The sequence below is a fragment of the Nomascus leucogenys genome, chromosome 2 (genome assembly GCF_006542625.1).
Source record: "Nomascus leucogenys isolate Asia chromosome 2, Asia_NLE_v1, whole genome shotgun sequence".
NCBI classification, from domain to species: Eukaryota; Metazoa; Chordata; class Mammalia; order Primates; family Hylobatidae; genus Nomascus; species Nomascus leucogenys.
Genome location: NC_044382.1, coordinates 117779330 through 117792679, shown reverse-complemented (window position 1 = coordinate 117792679; position 13350 = coordinate 117779330). Strand labels below are relative to the sequence as shown.

Sequence of the window (13350 nt, the reverse complement as noted above, 5' to 3'; positions counted from 1 at the left end):
TTGCTTTAGATCTGGTTTGAATGAATACTTCAAACAAGGATAATGTTGGCTACTAAAGCCCATTTGTTCAAGCCTTCAGCAACTAGCAGCTGAGTGGCTACTTTATTCAAGATGTTGTCTTAAGAAATATGCATTTTCATACCTGCTTTGGACATTTCCAGGATGTATCGTTTCTGGAGGGACTCCCCAGGGACAACCAAATCTGCCTCCAGGAAGCCGTTTAAAATCAAACTGGCAGCATATTTTAGGATCAGGTCCACAAGTGTGAGGGATGTCATAGCTGTAGAAGGGCATCATGTGGCATAAAATATCTGTGACAGATCCCAGATCTAAAATAAAGAGCCAACACACAAACCTGCATTTATAAAATCTGTTTTCCCAAAAAATATTTAAAATGTCATTACTTTTCACAAAGTAATGCTGATTTAGCGCTATCCTAAATCAGCAGCCCCCTTAACTTCCAGTACACATACCCCAGCGGTATTTAATGACCAACTGTCTGAAGGAAGATACTCACACATCTCAGTCTCTATCTACCTCTTCTATCTAAAGCATAGCAGAGACAGGGAAGCCCCAGCATGAACCAGCACCAGCTGACCAGGAGGGATACAAACTGAGCAGTAGTAAAAGTTACAGCTGGCTCATCCAAAACTATGTCCATCCCTGGCTGCCAGTTCCTGCCATAACTGTTCCCAATTCAGGTAACAGGATTCACTGAGAGATACCATGATATCAGCTGCAGAGGCTGGGTGAGAAGAACGGAGTAAAAAAGGGATGGAAGAACAAAGGAAGTGTGGAGCATAGACTTATAAAAACACTGGAGAAATTCAATCTTGGAGAAAATTTCCTCTTACGGTGAGGAGAGGATGTGCAACCCAGGAGAATCGACAGTCTCACCCCATGTTTACCAAGAATGATTCAGTCAATGGGACTTTTCACCAACAAAGAAGCACAGGAAAAGAAAAAGTAATTTTCAAAAAGCAAAACAAAAATAAAAACAAAACAAGATATGAAAAATAAACACTGATTCCTGATGCAGAATTACTTTTAATTAAAACTACAATGTTATCACATGTTGACACCACTGGCCTGGAGAGGTGAGAAGCCTACCAACTAGTGAGACTGGAGGACCTAACTAGTAGTTAAAAGCTATCTTTGTGAATATGATCCTGAGCTTTTAAATAACCCCCCACCCTTTATGTATGGATTTCCAATTTTCAGCAATGAGTATGTACTGCTTATGTAACAGAAAGACAAAAATATTTACATTTTTAATAAGTGAAAATAACTGCTTCATTAAGAACTCAAACACATGAACAAGCTCAACTTAATTCGAAAACATTTTTTAAAAAGCAACATGTTCAAATTTATCAGGTAAGTCCTAAAATATTCCAGTTTTATCGATTTAGTTAACTGTTATTTTCCAAATTTAAAACTATTAAAATCTATGTATTTCAGTGCTATCAGCTGTTTCACTGAATCATATTCACAACTGTGACACTGCAGATGCTGGTCACCAATGCTTGCTATGAGCATATAGTTGTCACAAGTCCTAAAACTCTTCTCTCCTATGGATAAGGACATACTCCATGCCCCACTAATTCTCCTTATGCTCTACTCTTTTGCAGCTAATTTGCATACTTAATTTTATCTGCTACATTTGGCTGTATCTGTATTTTATCAAATTAGACTGGAATTTCCCTATAAGCAAGGATGTTTTCAATATTTCTTCCTAGCACAATATTTAAATACATAAAAGTACTCAATAATTTCTTACTAACTGATATTTATGGGCAATTGTTTAAGTAGGACTTCTTCAAATTCTTTGTTTTTCAAATTAATATGCTCCTTAGCATTTGATCAAACTATACGGAATGCAATCCCCTACAAGTTCTTGTTCCCCCTACAGGTTTAATTTTCTAGAATTAAGAAACTGTATAGCTAATGCTTTCCTTACTGAAAAAAACAGGAGTACATATAAGAAAGTTACTGTCTAGATTTACAAATGATTTTTCTGAAACATTTAAGGGGTCTAGATTACACAAGAAAACAAGTATAATGTAATGCAGTAATTTCTCAAACACTGTTTTATAAACAAAATATTTCTTTCAGATGAAAGTTTACTGAGAACACAATGACAGAGGTTAGGAGCCTGGGCTTCAGGAACTACACAGAACTACATTCAAATCTCTGCTCTCTATGTATGATCTATATGACTTTTGGCAAATGGCTTCTCATATCTAAGCCTCCATTTCTTCACCATAAAAAAAGAATAATATTAAAAAGATTAAATGAGAATGAATATAAAGCAGAGGTAACATAATATATGGCCCATAATAAAGGCTCAATAAATAAACAGAAAATAAGGTGGTCTGAATTAAATAGGGGTTGAGAAAGGCAAAGGCCTCCCAAGAGGCCTAGATCTTTTCTCCTCTCTCCTAATAAAGAGTCGCAGAAGTATATCCTTAGAATGCCTGCGTGGCCACAGAACACACTGTGAAGACAGGTGGTATTTTGATATTAGGGCTGTTTTAGGAGGACAAGATTAAGGCTTTAAAAAGCAATTCTTACAAGATGTAGAGACGAGAGACAGAAGGAAGGAACACTGGCTGAATATAAGATATATGACTGGATATCAGTTCTAATGCATGTTCAAATTTGTGATAAAACGCGCTTTCTAAAACAGAAGCAAGTGAAAGCATTATTGGCAAAATACTAACTCCTTATATTTATCTACTTCCTTTAGTCATAAAAAGATTCTCCTATGCTCTATAAATATCTGCATTATTACTTAAAAGAATCTTGACATAGGTACATGCGAAAAATAATTACGAGAGTATCTTTGGGTCATCTGATTTTTCAAGACTGACAGTGAACAAAACTCACAGTGGTATGAGTTCATAACCCCTGTGAAATAGTATCTAGGCCAATTGGGATCAACTTTCATCAAACCCTACATACCCCAATTCTGTCTCCAAAAAAACTCCAATGTTTTATGCAGTGCAAAGTGTTTTTTAACTGCATAATGAACTCTCTGGATAAGCATGTGAGAAAGTCCAGCACGGTTTAGAAGATAAGCCATTGTTGGTGAGTGTCCAAAGGGATCAATAGCCCAGCCGGACCGAGGTTTCACTCCTGTGGATAAAGTTGATAACTGTTATTTTTTTAATTGATACATGAAATAAAAAGAAGTCACAACACATTCAGACTCATCGTCATTGTATAGTCTCCTAGAGATATCAGACCAAGGACCTACCCAGCATTATCCTCTGCCAAGTATTCCCAGCAAGATATCATGAAGGGAGGATTGTGCCACTGCCTATCCACATAGGCAGAGGATGCTCACTGCAATTAATCAGTTAGAGTTGAAATAAATACTGCCATCTTTTAGCCATTAACATCTTTTACCTATTATAAAGCCACTGCCATTAACTAGAGGTAAAGAATAAACAGGACCAGGGCCCTTCCTGGAAGGATCTCACAGTCCTGTGATCTGTGGGGGTGGATAACCCTGGAACTATTACATGATAAAGAAAAGTAACGTAACTATTTCAACTTACATTTCCCAACCCCAACATTAAGGATTTTTCAGTCTGTCTTTTACACCTTACAAAAGCCCCAAATCATCTTACGATACAGTGGCAGAACAGGCCAAAATAACTATACCATATTTCATTAAATCTTAAGACATTATGATGCTGGTGCTTTCACTCTACCTAGAAAGGGGCCAGTGATTTCTCATAGCTGGCTCACACCAATAATGCGAACTACTGACTAAAGATATATCTCAATTTCACAGAGGATAAAATGTAAAAAATAAATAAAAAAGATAATAAATGTACAGGTTAGAATAAGATTGTTCATCTAGCATTATAAAAATCTGATGTTTTAATTATTTGGGATTCTCAAATAAAGTGTCTACGTACAACTTATAAAATGACATAACTAATATTGCTGTGTGTATTTTTTTTCATTCAAACACCTTTTAAGCACCTTACCTAAGATGATGAAAGACCCCACGGTTACAAAAACAAGTTAAACTAGATCTTGACTCCAGTTTGCAGAGGCTGCCATTCAAATAAGTATAACACAAAGTAACACACAAGACAACAAAGAGAACTAGAACTTTGTAAACAATACTAAGGAAGAACACAGAGATGGGGAGCCAGTAAAGGACAATAAGGAAAAGTCAGGATCTACAGGGGACCAAGAGTATATAGTCAAAACTCAAAAAGAGCATATGTCAAAACTAAAAGAACTGACCATATAAGATTTGTGCATTTCACATATGTAATTTACATCCAAAAATTAAAAAGAAATATTGAACTCTATTTAGTAACTTTGGTTTCTGTGGTAGCATGGATTTAACAATTCTGAAGGTAGCTTTCATGTATTCTAAGATTGAACAAATGAGAACAAGGGAGCCAGGATCTTCATGGTAAGATAAGTAACTACAAATGTGGAAGACTGGAATGTACCCTACGATATTGCATTACAACAGGAGATATTGGTACTAACTCATGGTTTTTCATGAAGAAATATAAAAATATAGATATAGGCATCAAAAAATACACAAATTTTCCAACTCAGTGCACTTGAAGGACCTAGATGCAATAAAACCTCAGTACCAATGATCACACCTTAGCTCTCAGGTCTTGGCCTCTACATACCAATCATTTTACAAAGAAAAAAAAACCTGAAAGAAATAGCTTATTCCAAGGCTGAAGCCAGGAAAGTACATGATAAGCCTGGAATATATTCTTGTGTCATAAAGTAAAGAGACTGTCAAGGTATCATGGGGGCATATTAAAATAACTCAGGAAGAGACCAAAGAGGCTTCTAATGGCCAAATCTGGGACACCTGAGGTGTGAAAATAAATAATGCATTATAACCCATTGAATATTAACCATGAGCCCATACTGATATAAATAAATAAACAGAAAATAAGATGGAAAGCTCTTCTCTTTAGTAGAATACCAACTAGCAATTATAGAAGGAATTAGAAAATCATCATTAGACACTAAAACAAAAACATGAGAGTTGGCTGAGGAATAGAATATTTATTCCCAATGTACCTCCCACATATTAATTAGAAAGGGCAAAAATTTAACACTTAGCAGACAAACCTTAACTAGTTGTTCCTAGTATTACCAGTACTGGGACAGAGACATCACATGCCTCCTGATATGACAACGGGACATCACATTACTGCAGTGATATTTTAACTAGACAGACAAACACATAGATAGGAAGAATACACAAATAACTTGAATCCCATCATGAGGAAACTGACAAAGTCAAATAGAGAGACTTCTACAAAAGTGGATCTACTCTTCAAAAATATAAAGATCAAGAAACCCCCAAAGAAAGACTAAGGAAGAGTTTCAAATAAAAGGAAACTAAAGAGACATGACAACTAAATGCAATGTATGACCATGGATGCCATTCTTGACTGGGTGGGGGGAAAAGCAGCTTTTATAAAAGACATTATTGAAATAATTGACAAAATCTGAATACAGCCTGTGGACTAGACTGTCCTACTGTATCACTGTTAACATTCCTGATTTGATAACTTTATTCTATTTACATATAAAAGTGCCCTTATTTCTTATGAAACATGCAATGAAGTATTTAGAGATAAGGGTACAGGGTACCTCCAACTTACTCTCAAATGATTCAGAAAAATATACATATGAATCAATGTACAAGATATACAGGAGTCCTTCCCAAGTACTATGATGCCACTTATAAGTTAGAAATTATATCAAAATTAAGTCATAAAATTAAAAAAGGAGTATGTATTGTCCAAATAACGAGGACAGAATAAGCTTACAAAAAAAGACAAAAATCAATATCAAACACTGTAGTGATGTCAAAGAGTTTACAGTGTCCATTCAATTTAACAATTATAACATCACTGGTAATCTTTTCCACATCAAAACCATTGGATCCAGAGGGGTGGCAACCTAGCTGCAATGGAATAAAGAGTCCCTGACACTGAATAATGTAGAAAAGAGAGGGTGTAAACTATATTTTTAAAAACTTTGATAGGAAAGGAGTGGAGAACTAGGGATAGACTTAAAAAGGAACCCAGTTCCTGCTAGAGTTTTTCTTGGCAATACTTTTTAAAAGGAGGGTAAGGGGCAAACTTAGGAAAAAGTATAATATAAGAAAAATCCAAAATTTTATAAAGAGGGCACATTTGCTAATAAAACTGGAAAACTCATCAAAAAGATTTCATGCCTTCATTCAAGAATAAGATTATCAAAATACATAAAAGTAAAAACTGTTCAAAATACAAGAAAAAAGTATGGAAAATAATCATTAAGAAGAATTAACATCAGTTAATTTTTGGCAAACCTAATACGTTTAAATATTAGAACATGAGTAATACGAATAGTACCTAATAAAACTGGATTATTCTAAGTATATTTAATACTACAGTTTAAGAGGAATCAGGAAATATATTTGTAATATGGATATGGTAGTCAAAAGACAACTTTAAAAGCTCAAAAAAGTTATAATAGGCCAGACACGGTGGCTCATGCCTGTAATCCCGGCACTTTGGGAGGCAGAGGTGGGTGGATCACCTGAGGTCAGGAGTTCGAGACCAGCCTGACCAACATGGTAAAACCCTATCTCTACTAAAAATATAAAATTAGCCAGGTGCGGTGACAAGCACCTGTAATCCTAGCTACTAGGGAAGCTGAGGCAAAGAGGGTCACTTGAACCCAGGAGGCGGAGGTTGCAGTAAGCTGAGATGGCGTCACTGTGCTCCAGCCTGGGTGATGGAGTGAGACTCTGTCTCAAAAAAAAAAAAAAAAGTTATAATGGTCAATTTTCATAATAAAGCTAAAAGCAGACATTAATAGCCAAAGATTAAACAACGAAAAATGCATCCCATAATCAAATGTAAAAAGTCTCCAAAATAACATGTCCTAAATTCTTTAGAGAACAAAACCAGGGACACTAATTCATAAGATGCAGCCAAAGCTACAATACAAAGGAATGTCATATCCTCAGGTATTTCATTATCTTTAAAAAGAAAGTAACTGGGCCAAGGGAAAATCTCCCCAAACCTGGCTTTTCTCAGCTTTATGGAACATGTAGTGAGGCTCACTTTGATGCTCAAAAGCCTACTAATTAAATTCACAGAGGTCTATGTTAAATACAATTTATGGGAGGCCACTGTTATTAGGCTGAGCTGCTGCAGTACAACCCAAAAGACCACATCAAATCAGAATACAGTCACTTGTGCTAGGTGCCACATAATCAAACTGAACTTGAATATGTACCAGTTTAAAAAATAACAATAAAAACCAGGAGATTCGAAGCAATCTGATCCACAATCAGAAGGGGACTGGTCTACTTGAGCCAGCACGATAAGGAAGTCTCCTCTGTTTCAACCCTGGAAGGGAAGTAACTTTGAAATAACCAACCTACTTTTTGTTCCCTATTTCTACTTTTGCAGCCTTTTGCTGCCTATAAAGCCAATCTTCTCTGCTTTGCTCATCAGAATATTATTTTTTAGATGGGATGTTGCCCTGTTCATGAATTACTCAATAAAGCCAACTCAGTCTTTAAGCTGAATTTGTTCACATTGTGCTTTTTGACCTCTAAAACTGAACAGTTTTATGATGTTGTGTTGTTAAATGTGTCCACTATTTAGGATGCAGGAAAGAGTGAAGTGGTGAAATACCTCATATCACATGCTAAGAGTCGTAAGTACATCCCCTGAGCACATCAAAGGCCAGCACTGATCTTCTCCAGGGCACCTTGAGGTAGGAGGAACATACACTCTCAGACTGACCCTGCCACATTGCCTTTGTCCTCTGCCTGGACTGCAGAAATGAGCTCCTACTCCATTTCGGCAGTTTGCCTATGCTGACTCCACAGGATGAGTGAGATGGATGGGTATGCTCTCTCACAAGAGGCCTCGCAGCCACTCACCTTCACGTAGAAAAAGAACAAATGAGCCAAAGTGTATGTATGTGTGCACATGCACCCCTTGCCAACTCCTTGAGAGAAAAAGAAACAAAAAACAGACAAAAGGAACAAAGAAAGAAGAAAATAAAGATAAGGTAGTATGAAGAAACACAAAATACCTTTTAGCTTAAAAAATTTTAACCTGCTCTTTAAAAAATAAATAACACAGACTAACAGTCAAATAAAAATGCCCTACAGAAAACTATAAAGAAGATAGATACAAAAGTTGTAGAGAAGATAACTTTAAACACTTTACTATCTCTAACAAATTTGTTTTAAAATACTATCCTATCCTTGTGGAAAAAAACTTATACTGTGTTTAAATATACATATGAAAAAGTCCAGAATGCTATAATGTTATATATCACAAAACAGGTTATCTCTAAATGGCACAGAAGGATTTCTCCTTACTTTCTGCTAGTATATAATTTTTTCCTATTTTCCCACATTGACTGCATAGTATTTAATAAAACACTGTTTAAAACAAAGAATACTATATATAATTCTTACTTTATACTCCAAGTAATTAAAATGTTGATGAGAAGGCTGAGTTTCTAACAAAAATAATACAATTTACATTTTAGATGTAAATTGGATATTAATAACTTTGGAGAAATTTTTAACATTATCAAAAAATCTGCCTCCAATAAAAGACCCCTCTAAGCCTACGATCTGAGCAATAAATTATTTCAAATGTCCATAAGCTGTCACAGAATACAAGGAAGAATTCAGTACTACCTAATTCATTTTATTAAGTATCATAAACCAATAAAAAATCATATAAATGTAGTACATTAAAAAAGAAAACTAATCATACTTATGAAAACGGATATAAAATCATAAAACCACTAAATAAATTAAACTCAATAGTACCAAAACCAAAAGGGATTTATTCCAGGAAGTCAATGACTTTTTAACTGAACAAACTGCTGTCACATCCACGGAAACACGAGAAAAACCATACAGTATTGATAGATGGCTATAAGAAAACCAGTAATATTCTGTATTCACTGTTAACTGAAAAATACTAAAAAGAAAATAATTTTCTAAACACTATAAATAGCACCTACCATAAAAACACTACATAATATGATACTTACTACAGAACAGCTAAACAATTTCTATTAAAAACCTGGAACAAGAAGACCACTACCCTACGTCATTACTATAAGAGATTTTATCCATGCAATAAAATATTAAACAGACATATAGTCTAAATACTATAAGTATTTAAAAAGATAATTTTCATTTTATGATTTTATTACATATTTATAACTAATAAGAAATTATATAAAATATTTATAATAAAAAGATAGTTAGGATTTATACAATTTTAGACCACACATATACACATGCATATGAAAAATTTTCTTATATACTGGTATTAAATGGCTAAGAGAAATGAAAAAGATACCACTAAAAGCAAACGAATAACCACAAACTGGGAGAAAATATTCATATAGCATATATGTGACAAAGTGCTCATATTCAGAACATACAAAGAACATCTACAAATTTTAAAAAAGGCAACAACTCTTTACTAGTACGGCTAGCAGGACTAATAAAGAATAAAAGAGAAAAGAATCAAATAGACACAATAAAAAATGATAAATGACATATCACCACTGATCCCATGGGAATACAAACTACCATCAGAGAACACCATAAACACTTCTACACAAATAAACTAGAAAATCTAGAAGAAATGGATAAATTCCTGGACACATATACCCTCCCAAGACTAAACCAGGAAGAAGTTGAATCCCTGAATAGACCACTAAAAAGTTCTAAAATTGAGGCAGTAATTAATAGCCTACCAACCAAAAAAAACCCAGGACCAGACGGATTCACAGCAGAATTCTACCAGAGGTATAAAGAGGAGCTGGTACCATTCCTTTTGAAACTATTCCAAATAACAGGAAAAAAGGGACTCCTCCCTAACTCATTTTATGAGGCCAGCAGCACCCTGACACCAAAATCTGGCAGAGACACAACAAAAAAAAGAAAATTTCAGGCCAATATCCCTGATGAACATCAATGCAAAAATCCTCAATAAAATACTGGCAAACCGAATCCAGCAGCACATCAAAATGCTTATCCACCGCGATCAAGTCGGCTTCATCCCTGGGATACAAGGCTGGTTCGACAGACGCAAATGAATCAACAAAATCCATCACATAAACAGCACCAATAACAAAAACCACATGATTATCTCAATAGATGCGGAAAAGGCCTTCAACAAAATTCAACACTCCTTCATGCTAAAAACTCTCAATAAACTAGGTATTGATGGAACGTATCTCAAAACAATAAGAGCTATTTATGACAAACCCACAGCCAATATCATACTGAATGGGCAAAAGCTGGAAGAATTCTCTTTGAAAACTGGCACAAGACAAGGATGCCCTCTCTCACCACTCCTATTCAACATAGTATTGTAAGTTCTGGCCAGGACAATCAGGCAAGAGAAAGAAATGAAGGTACTCAAATAGGAAGAGAGGAAGTCAAATTGTCTCTGTTTGCAGATGACATGATCGTATATTTAGAAAACCCCATTGTCTCAGCCCAAAATCTCCTTAAGCTGATAAGCAACTTCAGAAATGTCTCAGGATACAAAATCAATGTGTGAAAGTCTCAAGCATTCCTATACACCAATAATAGACAGCGGGCCAAATCATGAGTGAACTCCCATTCACGACTGCTACAGAGAATAAAATACCTTACTTGCAAGGGATGTGAAGGACCCCTTCAAGGAGAACTATAAACCACTGCTCAAGGAAATAAGAGAGGACACAAACAAATGGAAAAACATTCCATGCTCATGGATAGGAAGAATCAGTATCGTGAAAATGGCCATACTGCCCAAAATAATTTATAGACTCAATGCTATCCCCATCAAGCTACCATTGACTTTCTTCACAGAATAAGAAAAAAACTACTTTAAATTTCATATGGGACCAAAAAACAGTACATATAGCCAAGACAATCCTAAGCAAAAAGAACAAAGCTGGAGACATCACACTACCTGATTTCAAACTATAGTACAAGGAAGACTACAGTAACCAAAACAGCTTGGTACTGGTACCAAAATAGATATACAGACCAATGGAACAGAACAGAGGCCTCAGAAATAACACCACACATCTACAACCACCTGATCTTTGACAAACCTGACAAAAACAAGAAATGGGGAAAAGATTCCCTATTTAATAAATGGTGTTGGGAAAACTGGCTAGCCATACGCAGAAAAGTGAAACTGGACCCCTTCTTTACACCTTATACAAAATTAACTCAAGATGGATTCAAGACTTAAGACCTAAAACCATAAAAACCCTAGAAGAAAACCTAGGCAATACCATTCAAGACATAGGCATGGGCAAAGACTTCATGACTAAAATACCAAAAGCAATGACAACAAAAGCCATGACAACAAAAGCCAAAATCGACAAATGAGATCTAATTAAACTAAAGAGCTTCTGCACAGCAAAACAAACTATCATCAGAGTGAAAAGGCAATCTACAGAATGGGAAAAAATTATTGCAATCTAGCCATCTAACAAGGGGCTAATACCCAGAATCTGCAAGGAACTTAAACAAATTTACAAGAAAAAAAACAACCCCAACAAAAAGTGGGCAAAGGATATGAACAGACACTTCTCAAAAGAAGACATTTATGCAGCCAACAAACATGAAAAAAAGCTCATCATCACTGGTCATTAGAGAAATGCAAATCAAAACTACAATGAGATACTATCTCACCCCAGTTAGAAAAGTGATCATTAAAAAGTGAGGAAACAACAGATGCAGGACAGGATGTGGAGAAATAGGAATGCTTTTACACTGTTGGTGGGAGTATAAGTCAACCATTGTGGAAGATGGTGTGGTGATTCCTCAAGTATCTAGAACCAGAAATACCACTTGACCCAGCAATCCCATTACTGGGTATATACCCAAAGGATTATAAATCATTCAACCATAAAGACACATGCACATGTATGTTTACTGCAGCACTATTCACAGTAGCAAAGACTTGGAACCAACCCAAATGCCCATCAATGATAAACTGGATAAAGAAAATATGGCACATATACACCATGGAATATTATGCAGCCATAAAAAGGACGAGTTCATGTCCTTTGCAGGGATATGAATGAAGCTGGAAACCATCATTCTCAGCGAACTAACACAGGAACAGAAAACTAAACACCACATGTTCTCACTCGTAAGTGAGAGTTGAACAATGAGAACACATGGACACAGAGAAGGGAACATGACACATAGGCGCGTGTCAGGAGCTGGGAGGCTAGGGAAGGGATAGCATTAGGAGAAATACGTAACATAGATGACAGGTTGATGGGTGCAGCAAACCACCATGGCATGTTGTATACCTATGTAACAAACCTGCATGTTCTGCACATGTATCCCAGAACTTAAAGTGTGTGTGTGTGTGTGTGTGTGTGTATATATATATAAAAGGCAACAATTCAAATAAAAAGAATGGGCAAAAGACTTAGAAACTTGAAAATAGGGTATACCACTGGCCAATAAGCACAACAAAACATACTCAAAATCATTAGTCATCATAGAAATGCAAGTTAAAATAACAGTGAAATATCACTATATACCCACTAGCATGGTTCTAAGAAAAAAGACTCACCAAACACTGGCAAAAATGTGGAACAATCAGAATTCTAATTCATTGTTGGTGGAATATAAAATAGCACCACCACTTTGGAAAACTCTTTCAAAGTTCACATAAGCTGCAACATAAACTTATCCTATAGTCCAGCAATTCAGGTGCTAGTAAACATTTCATTCCAAAAGAATGAAAACATATGCCCACAAAAAGACCTGTGCACAAATGTTTATTACAATATGATTCACCATAGCTCAAAACTGAAAGCAACCCAAAAGTTCAACAGGAAACTGGATTAATAATAAAAGGAAATGGATTACCAACATACACAACAAGAATGAATCTCAAAAACTTCATGCTGGTGACAGGATACAAGATCACTAATAAAAAACAATTGTATTTCTACATACTAGTAATGAATAATCCTAAAATGAAATTAAGAAAACAATCCCATTTATAATGGCAGTAAAACAAAATGCCTAGGAACATATTTAACAAAAAAAGTACAGGACTTCTACACTGAAAGCTATAAAACAATGTTGAAAGAAATTAATGATTATCTACTTAAATGGAAAGCCATCCCATGTTGATATATCAGAAGATGTGACATTGTTAAAATGGTAATATTCCCCCAGATTGACCTACACATTTAATACAATCACTAGCAAAATCCCAGCTGATATTTTTGCAGAAATTGATAAACTGGCGTAAAATTCACGTGGAAAAA

General features: G+C 35.4%; 1 protein-coding gene across 1 annotated transcript in view; it reads right to left on the bottom strand.

The window, feature by feature from the left end:
- Nucleotides 1-13350, bottom strand: part of MAN2A1 (mannosidase alpha class 2A member 1) — a 177007-nt gene that overhangs the window by 98174 nt on the left and 65483 nt on the right. Inside the window, exons 6-7 of the mRNA XM_030817529.1 lie at nt 2962-3135; nt 143-329 (exon numbers count right to left, since the gene is read on the bottom strand). Of these exons, the coding sequence (XP_030673389.1) occupies nt 143-329; nt 2962-3135 (361 nt within the window). The remainder of the gene's footprint in view (nt 1-142; nt 330-2961; nt 3136-13350) is intronic.